The 17,500-nt window shown below is 37.1% G+C and overlaps 1 protein-coding gene across 1 annotated transcript in view; it reads right to left on the minus strand.

Moving 5' to 3' along the window:
- LOC135195987 (hemicentin-1-like) overlaps window positions 1-17,500 on the minus strand; it is a 405,661-nt gene that overhangs the window by 52,027 nt on the left and 336,134 nt on the right. Inside the window, 1 exon segment of the mRNA XM_064222487.1 lies at window positions 11,927-12,220. Within this exon segment, the coding sequence (XP_064078557.1) occupies window positions 11,927-12,220 (294 nt within the window).

Genomic DNA, 17,500 nt, shown 5'->3' on the forward strand with positions numbered 1-17,500 from the left:
TCCGTGCATTGGTTTGTTGTGCCAGTCCTCTGTTCTGTTTGTCATTCTCCTGTCTCTGTATATTTCTGGGTCTTCATCTACTTTTATTAGTCCTTCCCATGCATTCTTTAGCCACTTGTCTTCACTGGTTTTCAGATATTGCCCCAGTGCTCTGTTCTCGATGTTGACGCAGTCCTCTATACTTAGTAGTCCTCCTTCTTTTCATGCTACATATAGTCTGTCCATATTTGCTCTTGGGTGTAGTGCTTTTTGTATTGTCATATGTTTCCTCGTTTTCTAATCTATGCTGCGGAATTCTGCCTTCGTCCATTCCACTATTCCTGCGCTGTATCTGATTACTGGCACTGCCCATGTGTTTATGGCTCTCATCATACTTCCGGCGTTGAGTTTTGACTGGAGTATCGCCTTGAGTCTCTGCATATATTCCTTCTTGATCGTGTCCTTCATCTCTTGATGTTTTATATCCCCTCCTTCCATTATTCCCAGGTATTTGTATCCAGTCTCATCTATGTGTTTGATGTTGTTCCCATCTGGTAGCTTTATCCCTTCAGTCCTTGTTACTTTGCCCTTTTGTATGTTGACTAAGGTGCATTTTTCTATTCCAAACTCCATCCTGATGTCCCCAGATACAATCCTTACAGTCTGGATTAGGGTATCTACTTCCTTGATGCTCTTACCATACAGCTTGATGTCGCCCATGAACATCACATAGTTGATTCTGTTGCCTCTTTTCTTGAGTTGGTACCCGGCATCCATCTTCTGTAGAACTTTTGTCATGGGAATCATGGCTACTACGAAGAGTAGTGGGGACAATGAGTCGCCCTGGAAGATCCCTCTCCTGATATTAACCTCTGCTAGTCTTATTCCAGAGCTTGTAAGTATTGTATTCCAGTTGCGCATTGTATTTTTGAGGAAGCTGATGGTGTTTTCCTCTGCCCCATATATTTTCAGCCATTCTATTAGGCTTTCTTATAGTCTATCCATGCAATGCTTAGGTTGGTTTTCCTTCTCCTACTGTTCTTCATTACCATTTTGTCTATCAGGAGCTGGTCTTTTGTGCCCCTACACTTCCTTCTGCAGCCTTTCTGTTGGTGGGGGATGGTGTTTGTCTTCTCTAGGTAGTTGTATAGCCTTTCACTGATGATACCTGTTAGTAACTTCCACATTATTGGTAGGTAGGTGATAGGCCTGTAGTTACTGGCTATATTTCCCTTACTCTTGTCTTTTTGTACCAAGGATGTTCTTCCTGTGGTCATCCATTTAGGTGCATGGTGATTTGAGATACAATGCTGGAGTTGTTCTGCTATTCGTGGGTGTAGGGCCTTGAAGTTTTTGAGCCAGTATCCATGGACTTCATCGGGACCTGGGGCTTTCCAGTTTGGCATTTTCTTTAGTTGGGGTCTGACTGTGTCTGTCGTGATGTCAGTGAATCTTTGTTTTATTCTCCCTGTTTCTTCTTCCTTGACTTCCTGGAGCCATGTTGCATGTTTGTTGTGTGATACCGGATTGCTCCATATGTTTTCCCAGAGTCTCTTACTTGGTTCGGCTTCAGGAATTTCTTGGTGGTTGTCTTCCCCTCTTAGTTGGCTGTATAGTCTTTTCTGGTTGGTTCCGAATAGTTTGTTCTGTTAGTATCCCTTATTCCTGTTCATGTATCGTTGGATCTTATGTGCTTTTGCCTTAAGCCTCTATTTTACATCCTCTATTGTGTTGTTTAGTCCCCTCTCGTGTACTTTGTATTTCTCATTCAGTTCCTCCCTTGTTTTCTTGCTTCTTAGCCTTTTTTCTGCCATCTCTTTCAGTTTACTCAAGTCACATCTCATCACCATGATTTGCTTTTCCAGGCGCCTTTTCCAAGGCGGTTGCTGTTTTGGTTTCTGTTGGGTTGGTTGTGCTGGTGGTGTTGGTGTTCGTGTCCCCATCAGTTCTGCTACTAATCTTGCTCCTGCATATGTCAAGTTATTTGTTTCTGTGATATTGGTGGTGTGTATAAGTCTCATTATTTCATTGACCACACTTGTTTTCTCCCTTAATTTCTTGGTGTTGTAGGCTTTCATGGAGGGAATCTTTGTTCTCTCTGTGTCTGGCTCCATCCATTGTCTGATCTTTTCTACCCATTCTGTCTTCTCTGTTACTTCGTCGGTGTTTCCTCGTGTGTCGTTGCTTGATACCTCATCATCCCTGTCGTCTTCTATGGCATCGTCTCTCAGTTCGTCGTCTTGTAATTCGTTGTCATGTGTCATTTCCCTTTCCAGTTCCTCTCTTTCTGTTGGGGAGAGCCAGTTCTTTTTCTTTATGTTCCTTGCTTGGTCTGCCAGCCTCTGCTCTGTTTGGGGGTTGTTATTCCTCTCATTCCAGATGTTGACCAACCTTCTTCTACATCCTCTCTCCGTCGGGTTGCTTCTGATGTAGCATCTCCATATTTCCTTATTTTCTTCTCTCGTCCATTTCTTCCTCTGGTTTGCTTATGTAGCTCCAGTCTCTGGTTGCTGATTAATGTCGTTGTGGTGGTCAGTTGCTGGATGACGACCTCCAAGTACCTGACCGTCCTCCCCTTCAATTGGGCTGAATACCTGGCTGCCGGACGAAGCTCCTCTGTTGCCAGAGGTTCCATTTACGTCGTTGTCGTTTAATTCTTCATTTCTTTCCATCATTGCTGAGTTTTGCTATTTAACCGATGGCTGGACCCTACCCCATCAGGAACAGGTACTCATTTACAGCTGAGTAGACTGAGAAAATTATGGTAAAGATTCTTTCTCAAGGAATCAACGCCGAGGAGAGCGGTCACCCATCCAACGACCTAACCCACTCCGCCACGGCGCCACATTTATTATTATTATTATTATTATTATTATTATTATTATTATTATTATTATTATTATTATTATTATTATTATTATTATTATTATTATTATTCAAATAAACCTCTTAATCACATGAGTTAATAAAATAAAATGGAAAAGAAAATCCACAATAATATGTCTGTTTGATGCTATTTAAAATACAAAGCAGAAAGCTTTCGATGTCCTGCACGGTCCTCCTTGTCAATCTGAATATAATTACTAACAGTGACCATACAAGAACTTTGTTTTTTGACTAGTTTACAAATAGCCTGTTTGATGATGTAGTTGGCTCTCACGTTATCCCCCCGACTCCCCAACTTTTTACAAACCAGCTAATCGCCTAGATCTTCGAAGATGGCAGTTCGTCTCTTGAATTGTTTGATATGTTGTCCATAGTAGCCTGGGCACCTGCAACAAGGGGCACAAGATGTGTCCCTGTTACCTGAACGAAAGAAGATGAGGCAGCGGCAGTATCAGAGGTGGCTAGATTATTGGTGTTATTACTATGCAAGCTTTCTCTGTTATGATCTCTTATAATCTGACAGGAAATTATTTCATTTAAAATAAAATCTAATTGTGTAAATGCTTTACTGCCTTCCATAGAGAGACCCTTGTTAATAATTGCGCCTTCAAACAACCTTCTAATACCTGTATCCTTACTATTGAAAATTACTTTTGACTCGTTCCAATTTATGCGGTGATCGTCATTTAAACTATGTGAGACTAGTGCATTATTCCCAGCATGCAAATTATAAGATCTTTTGTGTTCACTGATTCTGATTGGTAGTCCCCTCCCACTTTCTCCGTAATATTTCTTATCGCCAAGTCTCCCTTACTTTAACGGCATACCAAAACTTCATAAAACAAGGTGCTCTCCACGTCCCATTATAGCTACTTGTGATTCGCCACAATCTGTTATGGCTGTGTGGTTAGCCGAACAACTCAGCCCATTATTAGGCACCTTTTCTAATTCTCACTTACTTCATTCAAGTAACTTTATAGACAGCCTTAGGGCACTGGGTAATGTAAGAGGAAAAATGATTAGCCTAGATGTTACGGCCCTTTTCATTAATGTCCCTCTAGAGTTTGTCCTTACAAAATTAAAGGAACAGTCAGAAATTGGAAATGTTAACTTCCCTATTCTTGCTGAACAGTTTTTAGACTTGATTCGTCTATGTGTCTCATCCACAATATTTTTATTCAACAATGAAGGCTATAAACAAAAATTTGGCGTAGCCATGGATTCACCCTTATCCCCCATACTTGCAAATTTGTGCATGGAATTTGTAGAAATGGAAATCCTCTCCAAATGTGATCTAAATCTAAAACCACTCATTTGGTTAAGATATGTCGACGATGTCTTCGTAATTTTCCAAGGTAATCAAATAGACTTCGAACAGTTTTTGAGACTTGTCAATAGCATGCTACCTTCCATTCAATTTACAGTGGAATATGAAGTGGAAAATATGCTGCCCTTTCTGGATGTTATGGTATACCATGACCCTATTACATTTAGTTTTAAATTTAGTGTTTATAGATAAGTGACTAATGCTGAAGCTTATGTCCACTTCTATTCTTTTCATAATAATGAAGTAAAGCAAAATATAATGATAAATTTCATTCTAAGAGTCTTGAAAATATGTGATCCTGAATATATCGACAGCGAACTTCATCATATAAAAGACGTTTTAGGAAAATTATGCTATCCAGAAAATTTCGTAAATAATGCCTTCACTAAAGCCAAAAGGATTTTCTACATAAAAAGTCAATATGAATTAAAAAAAATTAAAAAAAGTATCTAACCTTACCATTTAATCCTAACTTACGAAATATTAGAAAAACAGTTAATGAAAAAGATGAAGAAAACCTGGTTTTCAACTATAAGAATACACTCAAAGGCTGTCTCATGCAAAATAATAACTCCAACCAAAGCTTTAACAAAGAAATTGGTGTTTATGAAATACCTTGTCTGGATTGCGATAAGAAATATTACGGAGAAAGTGGGAGGGCACAACCAATCACAATCAGTGAACACAAAAGAGCTTATAATTTGCATGCTGAGAATAATGCACTAGTCTCACATAGTTTAAATGACGATCACCGCATAAATTGGAACGAGTCAAAAGTAATTTTCAATTGTAAGGATACAGGTATTAGAAGGTTGTTTGAAGGCGCAATTATTAACAAGGGTCTCTCTATGGAAGGCAGTAAAGCATTTACGCAAGAAGATTTTATTTTAAATGAAATAATTTCCTGTCAGTTTATAAGAGATCATAACAGAGAAAGCTTGCATAGTAATAGCACCAATAATCTAGCCACCTCTGATACTGCCGCTGCCTCATCTTCTTTCGTTCAGGTAACAGGGACACATCTTGTGCCCCTTGTTGCAGGTGCCCAGGCTACTATGGACAACATATCAAACAATTCAAGAGACGAACTGCCACTTCGAAGATCTAGGCGATTAGCTGATTTGCCGTTGGGGAGCGAGGGGATAACGTGAAGAGCCAACTACATCATCAAACAGGCTATTTGTAAACTAGTCAAAAAACAAAGTTCTTGTATGGTCACTGTTAGTAATTATATTCAGATTGACAAGGAGGACCGTGCAGGACATCGAAAGCTTTCTGCTTTGTATTTCAAATAACATCAAACAGACATATTATTGTTGATTTTCTTTTCCACATTATTAATTATTATTATTATTATTATTATTATTATTATTATTATTATTATTATTATTATTATTATTATTATTATTATTATTATTATTATATTAATAACTTTTATTGCAAAACCGAGTATTATTATAGTTATCTTATTAATTAATTATAACTATTATTATCTATATTATTATTATTATTATTATTATTATTATTATTATTATTATTAGTTATTATTATTATTATTATTATTATTATTATTATTATTATTCAGGAGACGAAACCTATTCATATAAAACAAGCCCACCACAGAGGACACTGACTTTAAACCCAAGAGCGTGGTGTTCATTTGGAAGAATAAACAGAGGTTAATAAGAAAGCACAGAAGGAAAAATATTTCGGTAAATTATTCAATAAACAGATGAAAATGCAATTAGAATAGTTTAGGTATAAAGAGAATTGTTTCTGGTGTTCCATGAGGCTCCAATCCATGAGGCTCCAATTCCACGGCGTCTTCAGGGAGTCTGCTCCACGGTCTCCAGTGATGTGCGGAGGAATAATGGCCCTCTGGGGCAGAGGCGTTCCACGGATAGGATACAAATGAATCCTCTTCGCCTAGAGATAATTCATTAAGAGATATTCGCAATTTTGGGAGTTCTAAGGACGGAGTTTGTAGGACCCGGTTTGACCTTTTGTGTTCAGATAAGAACGCCTGGTCGTCTTTATAGACATCTTTGACCTTTGTCGGAAATGGTCCAAATTCGATTTTCTTTGACCTGGTTTGACCTTTGGTCCACCTTCGCATTGGTAATTTAAGGTTCAAACCTCGTCCGTTTAGCCTTATGGTTAATAGATATAATAGAATGCTTGTGTTAAGCATCTCAAGTCAATTTTCATATATTATTTTCTTCCCAAAAACTTGGACCTCTTCACACTTAAACAAAAGCCCCCTGCATTTGAAGATATGTCACACAAAAACACATACACACATACATAGATGCTCAATTGATCGTTTTGGCACTTTTAGCATCAGGTGTACCCTTTCACCGTTTTTTTTACTCTTCAGAATGATATATTTCACCAGCCTGTTATAATTCATCATTCTTACTGCAAGGAAAATTAAATTGAAAAGGTTTTGAGAAAATGTTGCTAATTTGTAAGACAAAAGATCGAAGAGGGAGATCGACTCGCTTATATTATCGTTTTGAAATATATATATTTCGTATAAATTGGCAAACAGATTCTCCTGCCTCGCCAATTTGATATAAATAGAATATAACTAATGTTTAAGTTAAAGCAAGGCGTGATCTGACCTCCAACTTACTCAGCGTGCAGGATAAAATCTACGGTCAGATAGCTCGTCTTGTCACCAACGAAAATTAAAATAAATACGTTATATTTAACGAAAATTAAAATAAATACGTTATATTTCATTAGAAATGAATGTTCTGTACTGTTTAACATGCACATTATTTATCTATTTAATTTTACTTTTTCATTCTAATAAATAAATCATAAATATACTATCATAAAATCCCTGTATCTTTTACTCAACGCTAAACACCTTTTTCAGACCTTTATAGGCTTTTCCATATGGCTTTCCTAACCCTTCCCTCCCCCAAATCAAAAGCAACGATAGTAAGAAGAACAACAACAAGAACAACAATAACAACAACAAAATAGTTTGTAGGCTTACTTCCCGAGTTAGCCAAAATGTGCTAGTCTGTAGTTCTGCTCTGCCTGGTTATGACTGAAACAGAAGTGAACACAAAAACTCTCCAGCATTTCGCATTCAGAATGATTTAATTTGCATGCATGTGTTAAGATCATAATCTTCCCCCCTCCCCCCCCTTCCCCCTTCCCCCTCCACACCCATCCCGTCCCCCATGAACAAGTTATCGCAATACTGCGAAAAAACTCACATTCCCCCAACGTAACCAATCCTATATGGAGCTTTAAAGAGCTCGACGCCCCTCCACTATGACTGACTGACCCACCAGGGGAGAGAGCTAAGCCATCAGATCAGCTAAAAGGCTGAGTTAGTCTTCCACATTTCAGGTTCTGAAGCTTTCTTACTTTAAGAGTAAATAAATAAATAAATAAACAATAAAAAGCTAAAAGCAATAAAGGTTAACTGCCACAACTCCCTTTCATTCCTTTGACTGTAACTCAAGTCATATTCTCTTTTTTACATCCTATTTTCTTCCACCCTTTCCTGTCATTTGTTTCATAGTGCCACTACAAAAGGTTTTCTAACCTCCTGTTACACCTTTCCAAACCTTTCTAATGTCAGTTTCTCGTCCTGTTACACCTTTCAAACCTCATTGCTCTAATTTTCTTTTCCGGTTACACCTTTCGAACCTTTTTACTCTGTTTTTCCTCCTGTTACACCTTTAAAACCCTCTTGCGCTAAGTTTCTTTTCCTGTTATACCTTTCAAACCTTTCTAGTCTATTTTTCCTTCTGTTACACTTTTCAAATCTTTCTACTCGCAGTTTCTCCTCCTGTTATACCTTTCAAACGATTTTACTCTCCTTTCTCCTCTTGTTACCTTTTTCAAACCGTTCTAATCTCAATTCCTCCTCCTGTTAAATCTCTCAAACCTTTTTACTCTCAGCTTCTCCTCCTGTTACACTTTTCAAACCGTTTTAATCTCAATTTCTCCTCCTGTTAAACCTTTCAAACCTTGTTCGGTTTCTCCTCCTGTTACCTTATGTTCTCCCCTCGGACAGAGGGTCTTGAAACTCTCAGCCACGGCCCTTGAAACTCTCAGCCACGGCCCTTGAAACTCTCAGCCATCAGAAAATCGACCAGATTTGAAGACCAGCATCCTTTTATAATTTTTTGTTTCCTGTAAAAGGAAACTTGAGATGGGCTATGTGTCTGCCCGTCCGCACTTTTTTCTGTCCACCCTCAGATCTTACAAACTACTGAGGCTAGAGGGCTGCATATAGGTATGTTGATCATCCACCCTCCAATCATCAAATTTACCAAATTGCAGCCATCTACCTCAGTAGCTTTGATTTTATTTGAGAATAAAGTCAAACATGATCATGCGTCTGGCAACAGTATAGGTGCCAACAACACAGGCCACCATCGTGCCTTGGCTGAAAGTTTCATGTACAGAAAACTCGATTCCGCCGAAGAAGCCTACTAATTACCCAGTCTTCGCGACTAACTTCAAGGACGAATTGAACGACAAACATCCAAGACGAATTCGTCAGCGGGATACAAAGAGAGGAATAAACGTACTAGAGAGAGAGAGAGAGAAAGAGAGAGAGAGATGATGATGCTACTATATGAACTGGACTTGGGGGAAAAAAAGCAACTGGGAATTTTATAATTAAATATTATGATATAGCTTCCTTTATTAAAACGGTCCCTTTTTCTAGCGTTCACTTTTTTTTTCGTTTTGCCCTTTATTGCTTAGCGGGGTTGTAAATATGCTTATTATTAAATGTGAAATTGTTTGTGGTTCAGAGTGATTGAAAATGTACATATAAAACACACCATATATAAATAAGCAAATACCACAGGAAAAGGATAGGCAGAAATCCAATAGTTTTTGTCTTTACTAAGACATTGTCAAAATTCGTTCCTTGACAATGTCATAGTAAAGACGAAAGCCCTTGGATTTCTGCCTATCATTTTCCTGTGGTATTCGGTTATATATATATATATGGTATGTATATGTATATGTATATATATATATATATCTATATATATATATATATGTATATATGTGAGTCCTAGGGATTATAATTAATGTGACCTTTTTGGAATGCAGAGAACGGAGCCGAAGCAACGACCCGAGAAAAGCTGATAAATGATTTCTGGGTGGCATGATATGAAACTGCATAGTTAGGCGAGTCAATGTTCGTCCTGTAGTTATATCAGTTCATGGGCTCTTTTCAAAGTGCCTTTGGGAAACTGGTTGTAGCCAGTAATATGAGGTGTTAACGAAGTGTGCATTCGTATGTGCGTGTGCGCCTCTTCCTTTGATAATGTATCACTAGCCAAGTCTATGGGAAGACTTGCATAGAGACGTCTGTGGGAGAAAGGCAAGATGCCGGGGGAGCTCTGCGAAAGTTTATTTATATTAAGTGCATAGTATTCCAGGCTGCAATGGGTGAGTCTTGAATTACTTTAGCCAAAGGAATGGCTTGTTTCGTTGTAAGAATATTTAATCTTTAATTTTGTCTTTAAACTTATGTGTGCTAACGAGTGTGTTTCCCGTGTCTTTGAAACAGACGGTTCTGGCAAAGGGGGACCGAGAGTCCTAGGGGGAGAGAGAGTCCCAGATGGGAGAGACAATTGGTGTGACAAATTACTGTTTTAGACATTTTAATGTTGGGGGGTTAACTGAGTTAAGTTAGTCAGTAAGACTTGGATCATTATCTTTCCATTGTTAAATAAATAGTTATTTTTTATATAACTTTGTCTCTCATTTTGATTACCTGTTAGAATGGAGAGAAAGAGGTTGAGAGAGAGAGAGAGTGCGAGAGAGAGAGAGAGGGATCACTTGGAGAGAGAGAGAGAGAGAGGGAGAGAGATTGTGTGTCGGGTTGCCTGACGCTCGGGGTTCCACGTTTACCAAATAAAAACGAGATTAATATCTAGTTAACATATATATATATATATATCTATATATATATATATATATATATATATATATATATATAGAGAGAGAGAGAGAGAGAGAGAGAGAGAGAGAGAGAGAGAGAGAGATTGTGTGTCGGGTTGCCTGACGCTCGGGGTTCCACGTTTACCAAATAAAAACGAGATTAATATCTTGTTAACATATATATATATATATATATATATATATATATATATATATATATATATGTGTGTGTTGTGTGTGTGTGTGTGTGTTAACAAGATATTAATCTCGTTTTATTTGGTAAACGTGGAACCCCGAGCGTCAGGCACCCGACACCCACAATCTCTCTCTCTCTCTCTCTCTCTCTCTCTCTCTCTCTCTCTCTCTCTCTCTCTCTCCAAGTGATCCCTCTCTCTCTCTCTCTCTCTTGCACTCTCTCTCTCTCTCAACCTCTTTCTCTCCATTCTAACAGGTAATCAAAATGAGAGACAAAGTTATATAAAAAATAACTATTTATTTAACAATGGAAAGATAATGATCCAAGTCTTACTGACTAACTTAACTCAGTTAACCCCCAACATTAAAATGTCTAAAACAGTAATTTGTCACACCAATTGTCTCTCCCATCTGGGACTCTCTCTCCCCCTAGGACTCTCGGTCCCCCTTTGCCAGAACCGTCTGTTTCAAAGACACGAGAAACACACTCGTTAGCACACATAAGTTTAAAGACAAAATTAAAGATTAAATATTCTTACAACGTAACAAGCCATTCCTTTGGCTAAAGTAATTCAAGACTCACCCATTGCAGCCTGGAATACTATGCACTTAATATAAATAAACTTTCGCAGAGCTCCCCCGGCATCTTGCCTTTCTCCCACAGACGTCTCTATGCAAGTCTTCCCATAGACTTGGCTAGTGATACATTATCAAAGGAAGAGGCGCACACGCACATACGAATGCACACTTCGTTAACACCTCATATTACTGGCTACAACCAGTTTCCCAAAGGCACTTTGAAAAGAGCCCATGAACTGATATAACTACAGGACGAACATTGACTCGCCTAACTTTGCAGTTTCATATCATGCCACCCAGAAATCACTTATCAGCTTTTCTCGGGTCATTGCTTCGGCTCCGTTCTCTGCATTCCAAAAAGGTCACAACGAACATATTGGCAATATGTCATTAATTATAATCCCTAGGACTCACATATATATATATATACTATATATATATATATATATATATATATATATATATATATATATACATACATACATACATACATATATATATAACCGAATACCACAGGTAAAATGATAGGCAGAAATCCAGGGCTTTCGTCTTTACTATGACATGTCAAGGAACGAATTTTGACAATGTCTTAGTAAAGACAAAAGCTATTGGATTTCTGCCTATCCTTTTCCTGTGGTATTTGCTTATTTTATGAGGTCACTCGTATCTACTGTGATTTTTAAGGAAATATATATGTATATTTTATATATATATATATATATATATATATATATATATAATATATATAATTCTATATACATATATATATATATAGTATATATATGTGTGTGTGTGTGTATGTTTGCACATGTCACAGGTATGTATTATGCCCCATCCATCTTTTACCACTTGTAGACCGTCCAATTTGTACAAAGGATATCTTAATGAGATGAAGTTGTTACCCCTACATCCTAACATCCTACGGTCTCTCCTATATCTCCTACATCTCCTACGCCTCTATGCATCTCTTGGGAAGTCTGACGCCGCCAGAAAATACCTCAAAAAACAGAAATTCCAGCCACTCACTTGAAGCCGTGATGTTATAGACGCAGGGATTATGCTGGGCCCCTTGGGCGTTCGTCGCCGCGCACAGCAGGAGGCCGTAGTCCCCCGGGGAGGCAGGGGTGTAGGGCAGGACGCTGGTGGTGCCCCAGGAGGCGGCGCGTCCTTCGGCCAACTCCAGCAGGGACCCGGAGGAGTTGAAGCGCCAAGTGAAGGTGACGTTGTCCGGCACGGCATTCACTTTGCAGGTGATGTTGGCTGTGTCGTGGTGTGCCACCTGGTACTCCGTCTTCTGGCCAGGCGAACACACGGGGGCGTCTGGGTAAGAGACGAAATAAAAAAATAATGATCTCTGTGGTCATGTGGATATCACTAGCAAATGTGAGCGATAGTGAGCATCTGCTAGTATGGATAGTAAGAAAACATCTGTGGTCATGTGGAAATTTTAAAAATATCTCTGTGCCTATGTGGAAAGCAAATATCTCTGTGGTCCTGTGGAAATTAAGAAAACATCTCTGTAGTTATGTGGAAATTAAGAGAATATCTCTGTGGCCATGTGGAAATTAAGAATACATCTCTGTAGCCATGTGGAAATTAAGAAAATATCTCTGCAGTCGTGAAAGTTACGAAAATAACTCTGCAGTCGTATGGAAATTAAGAATTATCTCTACGGTCATGTGAAAATTAAGGAAACATCTCTGTGGTCATGTGGAAATTAAGAAAATATCTGTAGTCATGTGGAAATTAAAAAGATTTCTCTGTGGTCATGTGGAAATTAAGGAAACATCTCTGTGGTCATGTGGAAATTAAGACTCTGTGGCCATGTAAAAATTAAGAACACATCTCTGTGGCCATGTGGAAATTAAGACGATATCTCTGTGGTCATGTGGAAATTAAGAAAACATGCTTTATTTTATTGTATTTACATATGCATTATTTTGATAAAGATTGTGATATACAAGAACATTATTTCATTGTATATACGTTTGCATGATATTAAGCAATTGCAATGCAGACCTATCTGTCACTGATGAACATTTTATTGTTTTTTAAATAGGACTTCTCTCTCTCTCTCTCTCTCTCTCTCTCTCTCAGTAAAATTGGAGCATTTGCCCTTGTAGGACCTAAAAAAAAAAACAAAAAAAACACTGAAAATATGGATAGAAATGCAGCAATGAAAATCTCGATTCCCACCACTGGCGAGGAGAGTGTCACAACCACTTGGCCACCAAGCGCGAGAAATTAATTAACCGCTACGTGTATATAGCTGTTTTTGAAGCACATAGCCTTCTTTTGTTAACGGTTTATGAAAAGCTAGAGTACAAATGAAAATAATTTACTGCTGTTATATGCTGTAGGGGTTTGAATGAAAGAGAGAGAGAGAGAGAGAGAGAGAGAGAGAGAGAGAGAGAGAGAGAGAGAGAGGCAGGCTATTCTTTGCTGGTGGAAGTTCATACGGGTTCTTTTGTTAATGCCTTTTTGTTTAAGAGAACATGCAGTGGAATATATATATATATATATATATATATATATATATATATATATATATATATATATATATAGTATATATATATATTATATATATATATATATATATATATATATATATATGAGTTGTGTGTGTGTGCGCGTGTGTATGTTATATATATATATATATATATATATATATAAATATATATATATATATATATATATATATATATATAGTGTGTGTGTGTGTGGTGTATGTATGTATATATATATATATATATATATATATATATATATATGTGTGTGTGTGTGTGTGTATGTATGTTGTATGTATGTATATATATATATATATATATATATATATATATGGCGTGTGTGTGTGTGTGTGTGTAATATATATGTATATATACATATATATTTATTATATATTATATATATATATTATATATATATATATATATATATATTATATAAAGGCTATCAAAGTATGCCAATTATCAGAGAGAGAGAGAGAGAGAGAGAGAGAGAGAGAGAGAGAGAGCTTTAAAGAGACACGGATCTTTATTATGATTCACGAGTCAGACACCTATAAATATTTACGTTAAAGACAGATAGCATTCTCTGCTACTTCTCTCTCTCTCTCTCTCTCTCTCTCTTCAGATTACTTTGTTTTCAGTTTTCTCTCTCTCTCTCTCTCTCTCTCTCTCTCTCTCTCTCGTATACGCCCTCACAATCCCAAGAACCAATTGTTCTCTCTCTTTCGCTCTCTCTCTCATATTTGCCCGCACACGCAAGCCCAAGAGCAAAATATTTCTACTTCTCTCTCTCTCTCTCTCTCTCTCTCTCTCTCTCTCTCTAAATAGGAAACTAACTATAAACTAAAGCCCGGTAATATTAGGCTGAAATGAATATTCATATGTTTTTATTAAAAATATATATATTCATGTTCTCATATAATTTAAAATATAAAATGTATATAATGGATATTTGTTTATTTAAACAGAGGAAATCATTAGGAACACCATTATCCAAATCATCTGTATAAGTAATTATGAAAGTTATATGAGAGAGAGAGAGAGAGAGAGAGAGAGAGGAGAGAGAGAGAGAGAGAGAGAGATTTTGAACTGTCAACTATTATTTGCAAAAAAATTAGCTTGAGTGTGTACAAGGGAGAGAGAGAGAGAGAGAGAGAGAGTTTCGAACTGTAAACTATTATTTGCAAAAAAAATAAATAAATAATTTGTCATTAAACCAAGGAGTAAAAAAAGAAACAAAACTTGAGTGTGTATATAAGAGAGAGAGAGAGACAGAATTTTTTTCGGAATGTCAACTATTATTTAGAGAAAAAATAAGTCCCTTAAATTATTGAGCAAAAAAAAAATTAGCTTGATGTGTATGAGAGAGAGAGAAAGAGAGAGAGACAAAAAAATGTACATATCTATATATAAATATGTACTGCATCGTAGGACCAAAGCTGAGCGCAGCGGCGCCGTCATGTCGTAAAAACGCGAGAGATAACTGGATGATATTCCGGGATTTCCTACTCCCTCCCTCCCCTCCCCTCCCCCTTCCCCTCCCCCTCCTAACACGCCATAATGCTACGACTGGACGGATATGTCTTCCGCTTCCCCCCCCCCCCCACCCCCCCTTCTCTGCCCCTCCTTCCCCTTATCTCTCCCCCTGGCCCAAATGCCCCTCTGGGGATGTCCCTACGGGCCCCCTTTAACAACGCCCACCCCCCTCCGTCCCCCCCAGGTCCTTTTCTCCTGTACCTCCCCCTGAGAGAGAGAGAGAGACAGAGAAAGTGAGTGAGTCTGTTTTGACATTTTCACTCATACTAAAAGCTTTTTTTCTTCTTCATCTTCTCCTTCGCCGTCTCCTTTTCCTTCTTTTCCTTCGCCTTCTCCTTCTCCTTTTTCTCCTTCTCCTTCTTCTTCTTCTCCTTCTCTTTCTCCATCTCCTTCTTCTCCTTCTCCTTCTTCTTCTTTTCCTTCTTCTCCTCCTTCTTCTCAAATAAAAACATACAAATGCACTATAACTTCGCCTTCTCCTTCTTCTTCATCTTCTCCTTTTCCTTCTCCTTCTTCTCCTTCTCCTTCTTCTTCTTCTTCTTCTTCTCCTTCTTCTTCTTAAATTAAAACATACGGATGTACTATAAATGAAAGAGAGAGACTGGTAAATCTAAAAAAAAAAATAATTTTGGAAAACGAATCCCAATCGAGAATGGAATACGAAAATCCATAAATAAAAACATGAGGTAAATATAGAAGTCGCTTTATAAAACGGATACCAGGGGAATATATAAACATAAAAATGAAAAATAGAAATATTAGGTCAATAGGAAAACAATCACTTTATAAAAAATATACCATTGAATAGTATTTTTTTTTTTATCCACTGTAAAAGATTCCAGACGGATGGCCTACGATATAAAATGCTAATAAAATATAAGTCTCTCTAACCTAGTTCAGGACACAGCCAACAATAATAATAATAATAATAATAATAATAATTAATAATAATAATAATAATAATAGTAAATAAAGGAAGGATGAGAAGATGGAAAAGGGAGCCAATAAAGATATTTTATCAGGAGAAATATGTATGACGAACCACCCCTATCTCCCCCCCCCCCCACCCCCACCTCCAACTACCCTATTACCCCAGCCTCACTTTTTTTTGTCTGAACTCAAGGATTGACCAGACCCTATTTGGCTTGACTAGACTCTTTATATTTTATTGGCAAACCACTTACATAATATATATATAAATATATATATATATATATATATATATATATATATATATATATATAGATAGATAGATAGATAGGTAGATAAAGGTAGATAAATAGATATATATATATATATATATATATATATATATATATATATATATACACACAAACATACACACACACACATATACGTGTGTATTATATATATATATTATATAATATATATATATATATATAATATTATACACTATATGTGTGTGTGTGTATGTTTGTGTATATATATATATATATATATATATCTATCTATTTATCTACCTATCTATCTATCTATCTATCTATCTATCTATCTATATATATATATATATATATATATATATATATATATATATATATATATTATGTAAGTGGTTTATAAAGTGTCTAGTGGAATAGACACTATATTTTTTATTGGCAAACCACTTACATTATATATATATATATATATATATATATATATATATATATATATATATATATATATATAATGTAAGTGGTTTGCCAATAAAAAATATAGTGTCTATTCCACCCAACAGGGTCTGGTCAATCCTTGAGTTCAGTCTCGGTGTTGACTCAGTCCGTATACTTAGTAGTCCACTCCCTCCTTCCTTTCGTGTTATGTATGGTCTGTCCGTATTCGCTCTTGGGTGTAGTGCTTTGTGTATTGGGTCATATGTTTCCTGGTTTCTGATCTATGCTGCGGAGTTCTGCCTTCGTCCATTCCACTATTCCTGCGCTGTATCTGATTACTGGCACTGCCCATGTGTTTATGGCTTTTATAATATTTCCGGCGTTGTGTTTTGACTTGAGTATCGCCTTGGGTCTCTGCATATATTCTTTCCTGATCGTGTCCTTCATCTCTTGGTGTTTTATATCCCCTCCTTCCATTATTCCCATGTATTTGTATCCAGTCTCATCTATGTTTGATGTTGCTCCCATCTGGTAGATTTATCCCTTCAGTTCTCGTTACTTTGCCTTTTTGTATGTTGACTAAGGCGCATTTTTCTATTCCAAACTCCATCCTGATGTCCCTAGATACAAGCCTTACAGTCTGGATTAGGGTATCTATATCCTTGATGCTCTTACAATACAGCTTGATGTTGTCCATGAACATCAGATGGTTGATTCTGTTGCCTCTTTTCTTGAGTTGGTACCTGGCAGCCTCTTCTGTAGTACTTTTGTCATGGAATCATGGCTACTACGAAGAGTAGTGGGGACAGTGAGTCGCCCTGGAAGATCCCTCTCCTGATATTAACCTCTGCTAGTCTTATTCCAGAGCTTGTAAGTATTGTATTCCAGTTGCGCATTGTATTTTTGAGGAAGCTGATTGGGTGTTTTCCTCTGCCCATATATTT

The sequence above is a fragment of the Macrobrachium nipponense genome, chromosome 17 (assembly GCF_015104395.2).
Source record: "Macrobrachium nipponense isolate FS-2020 chromosome 17, ASM1510439v2, whole genome shotgun sequence".
NCBI classification, from domain to species: Eukaryota; Metazoa; Arthropoda; class Malacostraca; order Decapoda; family Palaemonidae; genus Macrobrachium; species Macrobrachium nipponense.